The sequence below is a fragment of the Sceloporus undulatus genome, chromosome 1, assembly GCF_019175285.1.
Source record: "Sceloporus undulatus isolate JIND9_A2432 ecotype Alabama chromosome 1, SceUnd_v1.1, whole genome shotgun sequence".
Lineage (NCBI taxonomy): Eukaryota > Metazoa > Chordata > Lepidosauria > Squamata > Phrynosomatidae > Sceloporus > Sceloporus undulatus.
The window spans coordinates 190635135-190651201 of record NC_056522.1 but is presented as its reverse complement, the minus strand read 5'-3'; the positions used below and the strand labels follow the sequence as shown (position 1 = coordinate 190651201).

Genomic DNA, 16067 nt, shown 5'->3' with positions numbered 1-16067 from the left:
TAGTGAACATTTGACTGCTTTACTGTGCCACCACTGTAGTGTGCAATGTGTTGCTATAAGCCTCATCAGGGTAAGATGAGCCTTCCATTTAGTAAGCTATCATGATGATTTGTACAGAACCAAATAGTCACATGTTTTACAGGCCTTGGATTTAACAACCAATACCTTCTATATTGCTCTCCATACCTTAAAGATTACAGCTATTTTTCCAAAGGCACTTTTGATGGAAAACACACATTTAGTCTCATTTAGTCTGCATATATGTTCTGGTGCTTTAATAATCTCTGAAACTATATATAGAATACAAGGTCAGGATCTTGTAGGTGCACTATACTAGCATAACAAACTTGATTTTGCCTGCCTTCCCTTGTCACCAATGCATGACCCTAGAACTAGTACATTATGCATCATCTGGATTCCAGAATATAATCAAGATAATTCCTTCTGCCACGTAATCCAGCAGGTGTCACATGTGAGTTGCTGCACTGATGTGACAGAGACACATATTAATCTTACCACTGCTTTGCTGCAATATTTGTCTGAGTAAGCATTAACTGGTGGTGTGGTGAGCAAATGGTGCCACAGGGATAGGAAAAAGAGCTATGTGTACTGCACCTTGCCCAATACCCCCTGAACTAGCCTGCTGTCCTCAGATACTGTACATGGAATTGGTGACCCTACCTTGTTTTTTTTCTCCTCAGACAGCAAAATACATTTGGCTGTCCCTCCTGGGAGTTACATGTCATGACAGAGAAGCCATGTAGAACATAGTACGAACGATACTTATTTATGTCAAGACATAAGCCTCTGCCACACTGCAGAATTAATGCAGTTTGACACTGCTTTAATTGTTATGGCTCCACTTTATGGAATTCTGTTATTTGTAGTTTGTTGTGGCACTAGAGCTCTCTGACAGCGAAGGCCAACTATCCCACAGAAGTACAAATCCCAGAATTCCATAGCATTCAGCTATTGCATGCAGTTAAAGTGTTGTCAAACTACATTAATTCTGCAGTGCAGATGCAGCCATATAGCCTGAGTAACTGAAATAACTAAATGCACCGATAGCCTGAATGCTGAATATAGTTTGTTTTCCTTTCAGAAAATGGCTGAAAATGAAACAAGGCAAACACTTACTTTTCATGGGGAAAGAACAACATGGATTTCTCCTGTAAATCTAAACGAGCTTCTGGAATTGAAAGCCAAATATCCACAAGCACCTCTTGTAGTAGGGAATACTTGTGTAGGTATGTAGAGTATTATTTCTCACGCACAACAGAAATACTACCTTGCCATGCTCTATTGCAAGCAAGTCATCAGTTTAAAGCAAATCATTTCTGATGCTTTGATTATGTGTCGGGGTTTCACAAGCAGGACAGCAACATTCACATTTTGTATATAGAATGTCAGCAGAATTTGTTACAGTACCACCAGTGTTCCACTGCATACCTTGAGGTCAGAAAATGAAGCCATGTTTTGTGTCCCTTCATCAAAGCCTGCTCTACCATTTGGCAGGGTCAGATAGACCTCAGGGAGCAGCTGGATGTCATGAAAGGGTAACAAACTCCTATAAATTAAATTTGTTATATTTATTACCAGGGTAGGAGGTGATTGTGAGATTTTCTGACCTAGATGCCAGAATAACTTGGGCTGCATCCACACTGCAGAAATAATGCAGTTTGACAACATTTTAACTGCCATGGCTCTATCTTATGGAATCCTGGGATTTGTAGTTTGTTATAGCAACAGAGCTCTTTGACACAGAAATGTAAATGTCTCATAAAATTACAATTCCCAGAATTCCATAGCATTGAGCCATGAAAGTTAAAGTAGTGTCAAACTGCATTACTTTCTGCAATGCATGTTCAACCTTTGTTGACTTTGGGCATGAATCACTTTTGATTTGTGTGGAGTGATTGTATGCACCACTTGCTGCTTTGCATCAGGAACCAAAAGGTTTTTTGGCTAGCCCATTATTTGAAACACTTATATCTGCAAAAGATATTCACTTGTGATTCCTCCTGTTCAGAATATTGTGCCAGGGGATCTCTTACTTGGGCATGAATAATTTCTTTCTGTGTATAGTTTTTGCCAGCAACTGAAGACATATCTGCTTGGTCTTGTATATTATGATATGTTTTAATATAATGCCAGTTTGTTCTTTAAAACTGCATTTGTATTACCTTTGAGTTTCTCAGCTTTTTAATACACTGGTCCTAGCTTTTGAATATTGTAAGCTTAGTCTGTGAGTTGGAAAAGCATAAATTTTAATAAACAGAAAAATATTTTCAAAGAATTGTTTAAATGGTGATTAAGTACTCATTCCTTTATCCTTCAGTCTCAATGATACCTTGTTCCTCTTAGGACCTGATATGAAATTTAAAGGTGTATTTCATCCAATTATCATTTCACCCACCAGAATATTGGACCTCCATGTGGTGAAGCACACAGAAGATGGTCAGTAAACTTTATTTCACCCTTTTGGCATTTTACCCGTGTGACAGAGACATTATGTAAAGAGCACTGGGTTCAAGGGTGCTCTCTGTGATTATTAGAACAATACCTTTTAGTTTTAGATTGAGCTCTGAGATGTGGGTTTCTGCACATTTCCAGCATATATTAATCCAAAACCTGAGAAAAAGTCTGTGAACAGCACCTATTAAGTTGTGACATTATATGATCAGCACAATCCCCCAAGCCCCCCCTTTTAATGTGTAAAAGTTTTTTAAAAAATTGAATGATTATGGATGAGTGTATATATGCTTTAAAAATGTTACAAATATCCCAAACAAGATTGACCAAAGTCCTGTCAGCACAGGGACAGCCCAGAGTATCCTGGTTGTGCAGGTGCCCTGACCTGTTCCCATTACCTGGCCTTCCATTCCAGTGCTGCAATGGCTGTCTGTATGGGCATCTCACTGAGCTGCCCAGTGTGTCCACCACCATGGGTTGTTTGCTTCTGAGGTCAAAATGAGGTGCCTAGCCTCAATTACATGGTTGTGTGACTTGACTTCAGAAGTGAGTGACCTGCAGCAGTGATAGATGCATCAGGCAGCTCAGTGGGATGCTCGTACAGACAGACACCACAGCGCAAGAACAGAGGGCTCTGAATCTTCCCAGAAGATCGCCACCTTGAGTCCCTATACTGGGAACAAGGCAGGATATAATAATAATAATAATAATAATAATAATAATAATAATAACAATAACAACAACAACAACAACAACAACAATGATTTTAATGGTGCTATTCCCAGTTCTGGTGTGAAACGTGCCAGACATACTCTAGACTTCTTACACCAGAACCAGTTTAAGGAAATGCTTTGTCTGAACAGGACAATGCCAGGATGTCACAGGTTTTTTTTTGGCCCATACAGACAGGACTCAAGACGCATAAACAGAAGAACATGACTGGTTGTCAAATCAGTGTTCATATGTGCAGCTGGGACCACATCTTGTGCAAAGATCCCTCTTTGACCAAAGTTAACACTGTATGCCAATCTTCACCTTTAATTTGCTCCTCCCCTCAAAAAAAATAACCTTGTTTTGAAAGACTTCCTTCTGCTTCCTGCCTCCATACCAAAAGTATGATACCTGTATGTGACATATACATTAATGATACTAAATTCAATCTAATCATATTTACTTAAAACTCAGGCAGCACATTTCTAAGTGGTTGTGTTTAGGATTCTTTTGAAAATACCATTGATTTAATATTGTAACTACCAATAGTTTGTTATTATTGCTACATAAATACCTGTTTCTCCACTAATGACTTTATATTCTTGAAGAAGGGCTGAGGAACATATGTGCTCCAAATCTTTTGGACTGCAGTTGCCATCAGGTCTTGCCAGCATAGCTGATGGCAAGCAATGGTAGGAGCTGCATTCCAGGAATCTCTGGCTCCCTAATTTAAAGACAGGCCCTAAATTTTAAAGTAAAATTTAAAAATATTAAATCAGTTTTACTACTGAATTATGAGCACATTTACAGTTGCTGTGGGTGATAAGCTGCCATTTCACCAAATAATGCCATTATCATGGCTGCCCCAGAAAAATTATTTTGCAACACAGGTTTATATCTATATACTTTATAAAGCAGTATACTGTATATAAAGCAGAAAAACCTTGGTTTGTCTACTAAGGTTCCCTGGAACTCTATGGTTCCAGGAGAAGTAACTAGGGGTCACTTGAGAGACTATGGATATTTTCAGACAAGGGAAATTGGAAGTATAATCCAATGGCAATCCGAGCGCAATCATGGGGTTTCACGTTATTGCGTGATAGACTACCACACGCAATTTCAGGCAATGGCATGCTATTTTTGGGCAATGGGAAGCCAGTTCGAACGCAATTCACATTCACGTAATTTTGCTGAACTAGCAAATTCATGTAAATGCATTCTGGCCCCACTTTCTTTTCATTTGAAATTAAGAGAAATTCCTCACGTGTGATAAACTCCTATGACTGTTTTTTTTAAACTGAGATGTAGATATAATTTTTATGTAGGGATTCACTGAGATCTGAAAATTATTTCAAGTGTTCCTCCACGGATAAAAGGGTCATTTTTAAAGATGCCTTGAAAATGACACATTAATGCTGTACGTACCTCATACATTTAACAGAAGGAAACTTTTTTTGGGGGGGGGGACCTATTTGACACACACCCTATCCATGGCAAGTGACTGATGTGCCAAAACAAACTTGGAAGTGTAGTGATGTCACTTCCAGTTTTGTTTTTGGCCTGTTGGGGAAGAGTTGCCTTTTGCAGAGTTGTTAAGAGTGGAAGGATGGGAATAAGACAGCGTGTTTTGTATGTTTTTAAACTATTTGAGGGTGAAAAACCACCCTGTATTTTTGTAAATTTCTGACAATATTTTGGGGTGTTTCAGGGGCTGCTAAAAAGGGATTGAGATCAGCATACAACATGTGTGCTGCACATTCTCCATCCCTGTTTTAACAAATAAATATAGCAAATCTATTCCCTCTCATGCTGGTTTATTACTAATTGAAAGAAATTCATATGACTGAAACCTGTCTGTAAAATGATCTCCATATTTTGCTCTTTTCAGGTCTAATCCTAGGAGCTGCCTGTAGTCTGACTGTGGTGAAAGATATTCTGACAAAAGCTATTTCAAAACTTCCAGCAGACAAAACCAGGATATTCAGTGCACTATTGCAACAGTTAAAAACCCTTGGTGGTCAGCAGATCCGGAATGTGGCTGTATGTTTTGTTCTGAAGCACAATATTGCAAAGGGATAACTGATAATTTGTTGTCACAAAAATAACAAAAGGTTTTGGGACAATTTAAGAGCGTATGGTCCCTGGACCAGAGTCAGTCAACAAGTCATCAGTCATTAATCACTAATCACTGAACAGTTTCTGAGAAAGAAAGAAACAGTTGTAGCCAATGGGCCCAAATATGGTACCAGTTCCTGGCACACTGGAGGTGGAAATAATTGCTGTTCCCAACAGCAGACAGCTTGAAATGTACTGTTATAGTCTGGAAATTTATTGTGACATAGGCCGCAGCATACTTCATCAGAAGCATCTGGAGAAGTGCACTGGTGTTATAATTCATTTATTAATTTGTTACAGAAATGGGAAAAGGACAGCCCTTTTTGTAGGCCCCAGCCCTCCAGCCATCTTGGTTGGGGATGGGGAGATGAGGAAATCCCAAACAGTTAATCATGACTCTTGGCTCTGCAAGTCACCTCGTTTTTCTTTCCTCCCATTGACATTTCTGTATAGCTATCATTATTTTTAACATTAAGGCCTAATACTTTATGTAAAATTTAAAAACAGATAGTATACACTTTATCCCAGCAATCCAGAAGTAGTTTCCAGATTTCATACCATGAATATTTTGTGATAGTCCTTTCATGTTATTTGCTGTTGTTTTCCATCAAGTCAACTTATGGTGACCTTGAGAACTTTATCACAGAAGGGCCAAATCCATTACAATTGGAAGGTAACAGAACAAGAGCACTACAGTTATCTATCTTTTCACACAGTTGCGCAATTGCGCAGTAATAGGAGAGAAATGCAGTTCTGTTCCATATACATTCTTGTATCATTGGCCTGATTTAAATGGGCCTTTTTCGCTGCTCCTGTCACGTGCTAGGGGTTGGCCATTCATACCGGCCTCACCCCTAGCACGTGACGGGTGTGTCAAAATGGCATATGGGCGCCGCAATTTTGATGTGACAGACGCATAGCATCCGCACGTCCTGGCGCCTTTATGACACCGCAAGTGCGCCATTGGCACTTTGCAGCGTCACAACGGCACCACAAAAAGAACCCGCTTTTTGTGGGTTCTTTTTGCTGTGTGAAGGAGCCGCGCAGTTAGTCCACTGCAGCTCCCTCGCACAGCAAAGTAGGGCAGCGACAGACCACCCTTTTGGGCAGTCTGTATCCCATCATTGTATATCTTTATTGTAGGTTTCACTCATGCATCATTTTGGTGCTACTGTGCATGTCTGAAAATTATGGTTCTGTCACCAACAGAACAAAATAAACTTGATATATTTCACAATATTATATTTATCCATTTGAAACAAAATTGTGCCTTACACCTCAAAATAAGAGAGAAATCCACTTCCAAAAACAATCGTAGCAATAAGAATGAAATGCCTGTATGAAATGCAGTCTGGGAAAAGGTCCCGGATTTTCTCTGCAATAGTGCAAATAAAATGTTAGTGGCTTCTGTGGCTTTGTAATAGCACAAATGAAGCACTATCGGCAAACTATTCATGCAGTTTCCCCATTAATAAGAAGTTATAAGAGCATTACAGGTTATTAACAAGAGAAGTATGGGATGAGTGCAGCATCATATCAAAACATTTGCTCAATTGCACAATAATGACTGGAGCATTCAATTTCTCTCCTGTTTTTTATCCCTGTGTGATAATCTCCTGAGTCACAGACCTTCAAAAGACCTTGTTATTAATAGTGTTACTCATGTCTTGAAAACTCATGGATGTGGCTTCCTTAGTTGAAACAATCCACCTGCAAAAATTCTTTTAGGTTTTGGTACTGCTTTTTAAAAATACTACTGCAGTGTCAGTCTAAATCCTTTATTTTTATGTTATCCAGAACTTGCATCCAATGTATTACAATTCATAGTAACCACGAAGCAGGATCCAGACCATGCTCTGCCCAAGCAAAAGCAGGTCTTCTTCTTCTAAGAACCTTCTGTTTTCTGCAGATCCCTTACAGTGCTACAGACTCTGAATTATTTCCCACTATACTGGAGAAGGGATATGTTGGTTTAGGAGGGAAAGCATGGTGTAGTGGCTTGAATGTTGGTCTAGGATACTGGGAGGCCAGGATTCAAATCCGTGCTCAGCCATGGAAACTGCTAGGGTACGTTGTACAAGTCACACTCTCTCAGCCTCAGAAGAAGGCAAGGGAAATCACCTATGAACAAATCTTGCCAAGAAAACCTTGTGATAAGGTTGTCTTAGGGTCACTGTAAGTCAGAAATAACTTTATCAGTGACAGATCGTGTGTTTACTGAGTAAATATTACTTAATATAATGTTAATTATTAATCTGTTACCCTTTGTTATCTTCTAATTGCATAATTTCCCCTTCCTTTTTGTTAGTCTTTTGGAGGAAATATCATAAGCAGAAGTTCAACATCTGACATCAATCCTATTCTAGCAGTTGGCAACTGTATTCTCAGTGTGGCATCACAAGGTAAGATCAAAGGCAATTCCCCAATGCCATTTAGTGCAGCTAGCTGTGATTCAGATCTTCCAGATGTTATTATTAATTTATTTGTAACTGGCTAGAGATCCTTAAAAAACCAAATGTAGCCTTTGAGGGTACTCAGGACCCAGCAGTACTTTTGTATATATGTGGCCCTTAAGGATAGTTCTTCCTTCTTTGTATGAACAGAGAGCATGAGCTAGGGAATCATATTCATGTATAATCAGAAACAAGCCCCACTGAGCTCAGTTCTCTGGTAGAACAGTTTAGGACTGATATTTTCTCTGCAAATCTTACTCTTTTAACTAGAATCCCATTCTTGGTGAGGAACTTTAAAGAATTGGCACGTTTGTTTTACAAATAGCTTTTCCAGGACTGGAATCAAGACCTCTCTCTTGTTTAAAGCCCTATGGGAATACTGTGGCTTACAGGCACATGCTACTGTTGGCTACCCTTTCTGCAGCTGATAAAGCTGCAGGCTAACTTACATGTTCTTGCCTAATACTGTGCTGATATCAGCCATTGGCTGGGAAACAAGAAATAGATAGTTGTTCCAGTGCTTTTAATATTAGCAGGGAAAGAAGTGAGGTGTAAACCTTTCTGCCTACCGAGTGGTCTTCATGCAGACTGTTCCATGCCACTATTAGTAGCAAAGAAATTGATTTGTATCAGGACAGCTATGGGGAAAGCAAGGTTAATGCCTTTCTCTCTTCCCTGTGATTCTTACACACAGGCCTGATTCTTTTTTGCCAATAACAAAAAAGAAACTGACGCCACACCCCATATCCTGATCTCTGTGGACAGGGATGGAAAGGTTTGAACCTCCCCATCCTTGCATGCTGAGGTATGTGTCTGGTCCTGACTCACAACCCAGCATTATAGGAATTACTCAGGTTCAAAAAGGCTACTTCTGATCTAGAGAATTAAGTCGTCCCATTTACTTGTTATCTATGTAAGATAAAACTAGTTCTCACTGGAGAAATGTTATTGATGCCAACAGTAGTTTACAGTAGCTTTGGAGGGTTAGTTGGTTCACTAGGATTACAGTATGTGATGAAAGAGTGCTCCCACCTCACCTGTGGTTTGGATCTGGCTTGGTAGACCCATGACTAGAAGATGTGTCCACAAGATGTGTCCACAAGCACACAACAGGTGAAAATTCAGACTTTTCATCATAACATAGGAGATTATCAGATGGGGGGAAATTGGAGGAGGAGGCATATACCCAGCAAAGTAGCGGAATTGTGCTGAAGTCCCGTGAATGTTTTGTTGCTAGAGCATTGCTGGTTCTTCATGGGTTAAGTTCTGAATAAGCACAACATCATCTGAAAATCTTCAGCACAATTGCACTACTTTGCCAGGAATATGCCTTTTACTCCTGGCTTTTCCCCCATCTGATAATCTCCATAACTGTGGTGTTACATATGCAATTCAAGCATATCTTTTTGAATTGAATACAACTGTCTATATCTGAAACCTATTTCTGGTGTCTGTATATCTTATTGGCAAAGTTGACTATTGGTTATCTATTTCAATATTCTTTCATTCTGAGATATATTAAATGAAGGGAGGTCCATGAGACTCCAAAAACGTCTTTACTTCTTTTGAATAATGTAGTAATTAGCTCTGTCATCATCTCTTAAATGTTGTAAATGTACAAGTGTTGTTTACATTTTCAATCCCGATGTGAAAGGCTCTAATCCACATATCACAGTGGACTGTCTCTAAAGAGCCCAGCATTTGTTTTTTTATTTATATGGACAATGGACATTAATTTTCTTCATTAGGGAAACTACGACACATACCTTTGAGTGACCTTTTCGCTGATGGACTTGGAAATAACACCCTTGAACCAGATGAGATCCTAATGTCGATTCACATTCCATATTCTAGGAAGGTAAACCTTTTTATCCCACTTCCTTGTAGAAAGGGTAATATTTAAAAATTAATTAGAATGGTAGCCTGCCACTTGCATAATCTGGCATCTGTAAATATTTTTAAAATGTTTGGGTTTGTCTGAGGCTCATACAAAATGCATTCATTAAACCATTAAAGCAGAGGTGTGGGATCTGTATGCAACCAGATGGTAGAACATTACAACTCTCACATCCCTGACCATTGGAAAGCTCCACCAAATACATCTGAGAAAGTAGGCTCAAGTCTATCAACTTCTGTCTTTTGGTTAGTCTGAAAGGTGCTGCATGATCCCTTTGCATACTGATTTTTCAGACCAACACTACTATGTCTTTGAATTCCTATGCTGATAGTTGTCCCTTCTTGTAATCTTGTATTTAGTACAGGCATGCATACACTCTGGAATGAGAAAAAGAAGGTGCTCCACCAAGACTAGGCTAGCAGACTTTAGCCCCCCTGAAATGATCAGGTGAATGTAGATCACCAAAGCTTCTATGTGGCTGAGCCCCCCCAGGAATTATTAGGAATCAAACTCTATGATTCTATCATCATTTTGAAATTGCTTTTAAGGTATTTAGATTGTTACCAGCTCTAGTTGGATGGTGATGATTGTTTTAGTTAAACATAGTATGTTTTCATTGCTTTGTTAAAAACATGCCTGAAGGTAGTAGTCAAAATTAATAATAGCCTTCCTGCCAATGCTGAGGATTCACCCACCTTAAAAAAAAATTCCAAGGTCCCTGTAGGCATGCTTATTCATAAAGTGTTGATAGGTATGACCAGGGGCATTTTACAAAGGAAAGACTAAATTTTGCAAATTTGGCATATCATACGTAAATTGGAATGATTTAGCGACACCTGTACTATAAGACTTGCCTTTTAGGATACAGGATATAACTTTGTTATTAATAATTACATAGATAATGTCTGTTTCACACGCCACAATTCTAGCACATTTATATCAGTTTAATTGTTGTGGCTGAACCCTGTGGAATCCTGGGATTTGTACTTAGGCACTAGTGGTCTCTGGCTGAGAATTTTAAATACCTGACAAAACTAGAAATGCCAGGATTCCATCAGATGGAGCCATGACATTTACAATGGTATCAAAATGCTAGAACTGTGTAGTGTGAAAGAGACCTAAGTCTCAGAGAAGGTAGAAAAGTTCACCAAACATGTTTGCAGAAATATTGACTTTATTGCAGTGCAGTATCACCACACACACACAAATTAGTCTGTATGTATATTTCATATTGTTGTGATTTGCGCATATATATATATATATATATATATTATTTTACAAGTTATTGTTTTGAAAAAATGAAAGCAGAAATGTTTTTTTTAAATGGATATAGCTATAAAACCCAAAACCTGTGTTGTGTTTTGAATAAAAGATGGTTTGGGGAATGTCAGGGCCCAGCTATTTCTGTCCTCTCTCCATCTTTCTCCAACCCCACAGGGCGAGTTTGTATCAGCATTTCGACAGGCCCAGCGACGGGAAAACGCTTTGCTTATTGTGTGTGCAGGGATGAGGGTCCTTTTTGAAGAAGGCTCCAACATCATTAAGGATTTCAGCATCTTCTATGGAGGCATTGGTCCTACTACTCTTGCTGCGAAACAAACATGCCAAGCACTCATTGGAAGGTACGATACAATTTCTTAAGAATGGTAGTCTTTAGACCAAGGTAGGCAAGTTTGGAGTGTCTGGAGGCCATGGGCAGCAACAGGTCCCCAACCCAACCAACCCAAATTGAAAAATTTAAATCAGAAGTGACTGAATGTCTACTTTCTAATTGAAATCTTTCCATTGTGAAGGCAGGTCTTGTCCTTTCCCAGCTTGTTTATGTTCCAACTCTCCACTGGTTAAAGTTTTGGGAGTGGGATATACCCTTCTCCCCTAAAGATATAATTATGAGAAAGCATTGGGTATGCTCCACAGATCAATTGGGCTGCAGAGGACTACCTTGGGAGCGCACCCTTGTGTCTGTCTCTGGTTTGGAGCAAAAGCTTATCCAGACAATAGTTTTTCACTTTTCTGGCTTGGTGTTGTACTGAAAATAGCAATTTGGGTGAGTTGGCAATTTTCATACAAATGTACTTTATTTCATGGTTACACAGTTCATTAGATATTTTAAGCACAAGAATTTTAAGCACAACCAAGAGATTGGTAACATTTGCCATGCATTGAATGTCTGGAAGAAAAACCTGAGTGCTGAATCATCTCCAAACCACCACTTGAGATTTGTTTCAGGCGAGGCAGTAATAATTATGAATTTTGCCTTTTGACCAGTCATGATGAGATTGCTGCTCAGATTATGAGAATGGTCATGTGTTAAAGAATTCTTGGATATCAGAGCAAATAAAACATCAGTTTTATCAAATTTTGTGCTTTGGTTGAAGAACAGTAGAAGAGCTAATTACAAAATAAAAAAGGTTATATGCATTTCATCTTAATAAATAGCATGCCTTTTATCCCAATTTAACATTTCTATCTCATAATCAGTTTAAAAGAAACATATTATTGGATAAATGTTTGAGACACAGAGATTACATGACCAAATTGCTGTTTACATTAGAAAGACTTTGCAAATAATTCAGACTTTATTGCTCATTAGAATTCACTGATGATTAAGAAAAACTGCAACAGAGAGTCAGTACTATTTTTGTTTTGCTCTTGGATATCACACCAACCAAGAGAATTGAACAAGCTGCATAGAGTAGAGAACTAAATTAGAACATGACTTGTTGGTGATTGGGGGAGGGAGGGATTAAAAATGTAATTGTCAAAGTTTAATGAAAAGGTAATGCCTACTATGAAACATCCTTATTCTGAACGCATGCTCTCATATTATCAAAATGGAAGACAGCCCTTGAGAACATGGCATAAGCATTAGAAATTAGGCGAGCTAAACAAAAACCTTTTTGAATTGACTCCCTGCTACTTGTTATCTAGCCCACCATTGCCCCCTCCCCAAATTGTCACAGTAACTGTCAGGGCTAGATACATTCTCATTTTTCAAAAAGTTAAACTGGGATTCTTATCATTTTAAACAGTACTATAGGAAACATATACAAGTCTTAGAAGCAGTGTTGCTCATTAAACTAAATAATTGAAATCATATTAGCTCACATAGAAGTGAGATGCTGAAAAAACATAGCAAGCTGATTGTTCCTCAACATATCAAACTGAGTTGAAAAAGGAAGCATTTTCTCAATGACTTGTAAGACCAGTTTCTTGCAATATGAATATTGCATTTAAAAAGTCAAACTGTTTTTGTTATGTTATATTGTTATATATGGATCAGGATGGGCAACATCTGGCTCTCCTTATATTGCTGGACTGTAACTCCTATTATCCTTAGCCAGTGGCTTGGTTATCTAGGTTGGTGGGAGCTGCTGTCCAACTTGAATGCTACACATTCCACACTTTCATATTAGGATCTAATTTCTAAATCAGAGTAACTGTTCTAGGATTAAAATTACAAGTTTGTGCTGTGTTTCTCTCTTTAAAAATCTATGGTAAGATGTATTTAAACCACTAATGCTTTCTCTTTTCTAATGAGTATATTTCCTTTATTATTTTGCAAGACCTTGGGATGAGCAGATGCTGGCTGATGCTTGCAGAATAGTGCTGAAAGAAATTATTCTCCCAAGCTCAGCTTCAGGTGGCAAAGTAGAGTTCAGAAGAACACTCATTGTTAGTTTCATCTTCAAATTCTATCTGGAGGTGCTACAGTCACTGCAGATAATGGTAATGGTTTGCTCTGATTTGTATATATTTATTTTTTTGTTGTCAGTAAAAGCAGCCTGATCCGTGAATGGTTTAAAGCCAATGTGCTTGGATTTAAGACCACTTCATTACTGGAGTTTGTGGTTGGATGTTTATTCATTTAGCACTGTCTTGTAAAATGGCACCTGGAGTGGAATGTATATTTAGAAATAAAGGTCCAAACCACATTGCAAAAGTAATCCAGTTTGAGACTGCTTTAACTGCCCTGGTTCAGTGCTAGGGAATACTAGAAAATGTAGTGTAATGTGGCACCAGTGCTTTCTGACAGAGAAGGCTCAATGTCTCTCAAAACTACAGTTCCTAGAATTTCCTAGCATTGAGCCAGGACAGTTAAAGTGGTGTCAAACTAGATTATTTCTACAGTGTGGATTGGACAAAAGAAATAATAAAACAGACGAGGCCGGCGGGGGGTGAGGGTGGGGTGGGGCGGCTTTATGAAAAATTGAAAACAACACAACAACTCAAAACTCCACTCAGGCGTGTACAAAGGCCCTCTGGAAAAATAATTAGTTTTTACTTGATGACAGAAGACTATCAGTAAGAGGATAAGTAAAACACCTCTAAGGTTTCACCATCTCCCTTGAATCCCATTGTGGGAGAAAGGTGCGACATAAATCCTTGAAATAAATAATAAATAAAATAAATTCTGGGATGTTGATTTCATGATGCAAAATGCCCATTTCCCTGACTTCACTTAGTTTCCCTCCATGAGCAGCCTGCATGACTGGGATGAGTTTATTGGGTCCTGTGTGAAGTACTGTGACCTCAGAGCTGCCCCACCCATTACCTTAGGCCCTTCATTCTAACACCAGGCAGCATTTTGCATGTGCATCTGCTGTGTTGTCCACTGTGGCAGTAATGGTGGTGAGTCACTTGTTCCTGAGATCAAAATAAGGTTCCTAGCTGGGTGCCTCATTCTGACCTCAGAGCGAATGACCCATTGTTGCCACTGCTGCAGCAAGCAACCCAGCAGGACATGTTTTGAATAAACATCCGGTATTTGAATATAAGGCTCTGCATATTCTGGGAAGATCCAGAGCAAACAGAGGTTTAAAATGCATTCCAAGAAGGGTATACCCCAGATTTAGTGCTCAGTGGGCCACATATCAACCAGTCTGTTCATGCCAGACTTGGGTTTGGTCTGTGCATCCTCCGGACTCCCTTTCAAGGGGATGATGCTTTATTTGTCCCATGCAGATAGTCTTGGTGCTGCTTGACAAGAGAACTGGAATGAAAGCTAAACCCATTCATACATACACTTTAAAGATGGGGCAGTTATATAGCCTGACTGAGCGGAGTAGAATGCTCAGAGTATGTGAATAATTTTTAAAGGCTCTGATGTTAAATCTATTTAGAAGTGCTGAAAATAAAATTATGTACAATGGCTAGGGGATCTAGCTTGGAATAGTGTTTATCAGTGAGATAATGTACAAATAAAGTTTTTTTTAATTAGATACAGTGGCAGAGCTCTTCCGCACTGGTTCTGAGTATAGTCTGATTATATGCCAGTGTAGCTATGCTGGCATATACTTGCACAAATGGTACTTGAGTGAACACTACAGCCTTGAGCTCACCCGTTCTGTAGCAGTCGATTAGCTCCACAGCCACAAAGTTAATTGAGATGGAGGGCTGTGCCTGTGTTTATGGAATGGATTGGTGCACTAAGGACTGTATTTAACAACTTTGAGAAAGCACAACCACTTGTACAACAGTTTTGCAACAGAATACTACCTCATCTGGATTCTGGCCACACTATTGTATGTTGAAAAGATATGAGGAGATAGCTCCTCATTGGCAGAGGCTAATACTGTAACAACAGTGGAGAAAGCCCTACTGTCTAGAGTCAGTAATGGGCTGGATGAGGGAAAACCGACTCAAATTGAATCCAGAGAAAACGGAGGTACTAGTGATAGGTTCTCCTGGTCCAGGAATGGCGGTGGTTCCACCTGTCCTGAACGGGGTCACGCTCCCTGTGAAGGACTCTGTGCGCAGTCTGGGGGTGCTCCTTGACTCGTCGCTTCACCTGACAGCTCAGGTGAATGCGACGGTCAAGAGCACCTGTTATCAGCTTCGGCTTATTCGCCAGCTGCGCCCATACCTGGCCCAGAAGGACCTAGAAACTGTTGTACATGCTCTGGTAACTTCGAGACTGGACTTCTGCAATGTACTCTACATGGGGCAACCCTTATACCAAACTCGGAAGCTGCAAATGGTGCAGAACATGGCAGCCCGGCTGGTCACTGGTGCTCCCAGAACCAGCCATATAACACCGGTTTTGAAAGACCTCCATTGGCTGCCCATTCGCTTCCGAGCTCAATATAAGGCGTTGGTAATTACCTATAAAGCCCTAAATGGCCTGGGCCCAGGATACCTAAAGGACCGCCTCTCCCCATATATTCCGCCTCGCACCCTCAGAACGTCTGGGCAGCAATTACTAAAGGTGCCTGGGGCTAGGTTAGCCTTCACCACACGGAGGACATTCTCCACGGCTGCCCCAGCCCTTTGGAACACGCTGCCCACCGAGCTCCGCTCGTCCACCACCCTGGCCCAATTCAGGAAGGACTTGAAAACCTTCCTGTTCCAACAGGCATTCCCCGAATAAAATCCTGTGGGCCTCCCTCCTCTTCCGTGGCCAAGAGGTTGGGCTATGT

The 16067-nt window shown here is 39.8% G+C and overlaps 1 protein-coding gene across 10 annotated transcripts in view; it reads left to right on the top strand.

Moving 5' to 3' along the window:
• The window catches only part of AOX1 (aldehyde oxidase 1), a 141932-nt gene that overhangs the window by 91966 nt on the left and 33899 nt on the right, over positions 1–16067 (top strand). For 9 of the 10 annotated variants that reach the window (XR_006101375.1, XR_006101374.1, XM_042445186.1 and 6 more), the window contains 7 exons: positions 1103–1247; positions 2365–2457; positions 5072–5223; positions 7607–7700; positions 9500–9609; positions 11086–11270; positions 13215–13377. Coding sequence is in view for 8 of the 10 variants with exons in the window: in XM_042445186.1 (XP_042301120.1) it covers positions 1103–1247; positions 2365–2457; positions 5072–5223; positions 7607–7700; positions 9500–9609; positions 11086–11270; positions 13215–13377 (942 nt within the window). In the remaining 2 variants the exon portion in view is untranslated. Of the gene's footprint in view, positions 1–1102; positions 1248–2338; positions 2458–5071; positions 5224–7606; positions 7701–9499; positions 9610–11085; positions 11271–13214; positions 13378–16067 lie in introns of all 10 variants that reach the window. The other variant, XM_042445191.1, reaches the window with a different exon arrangement.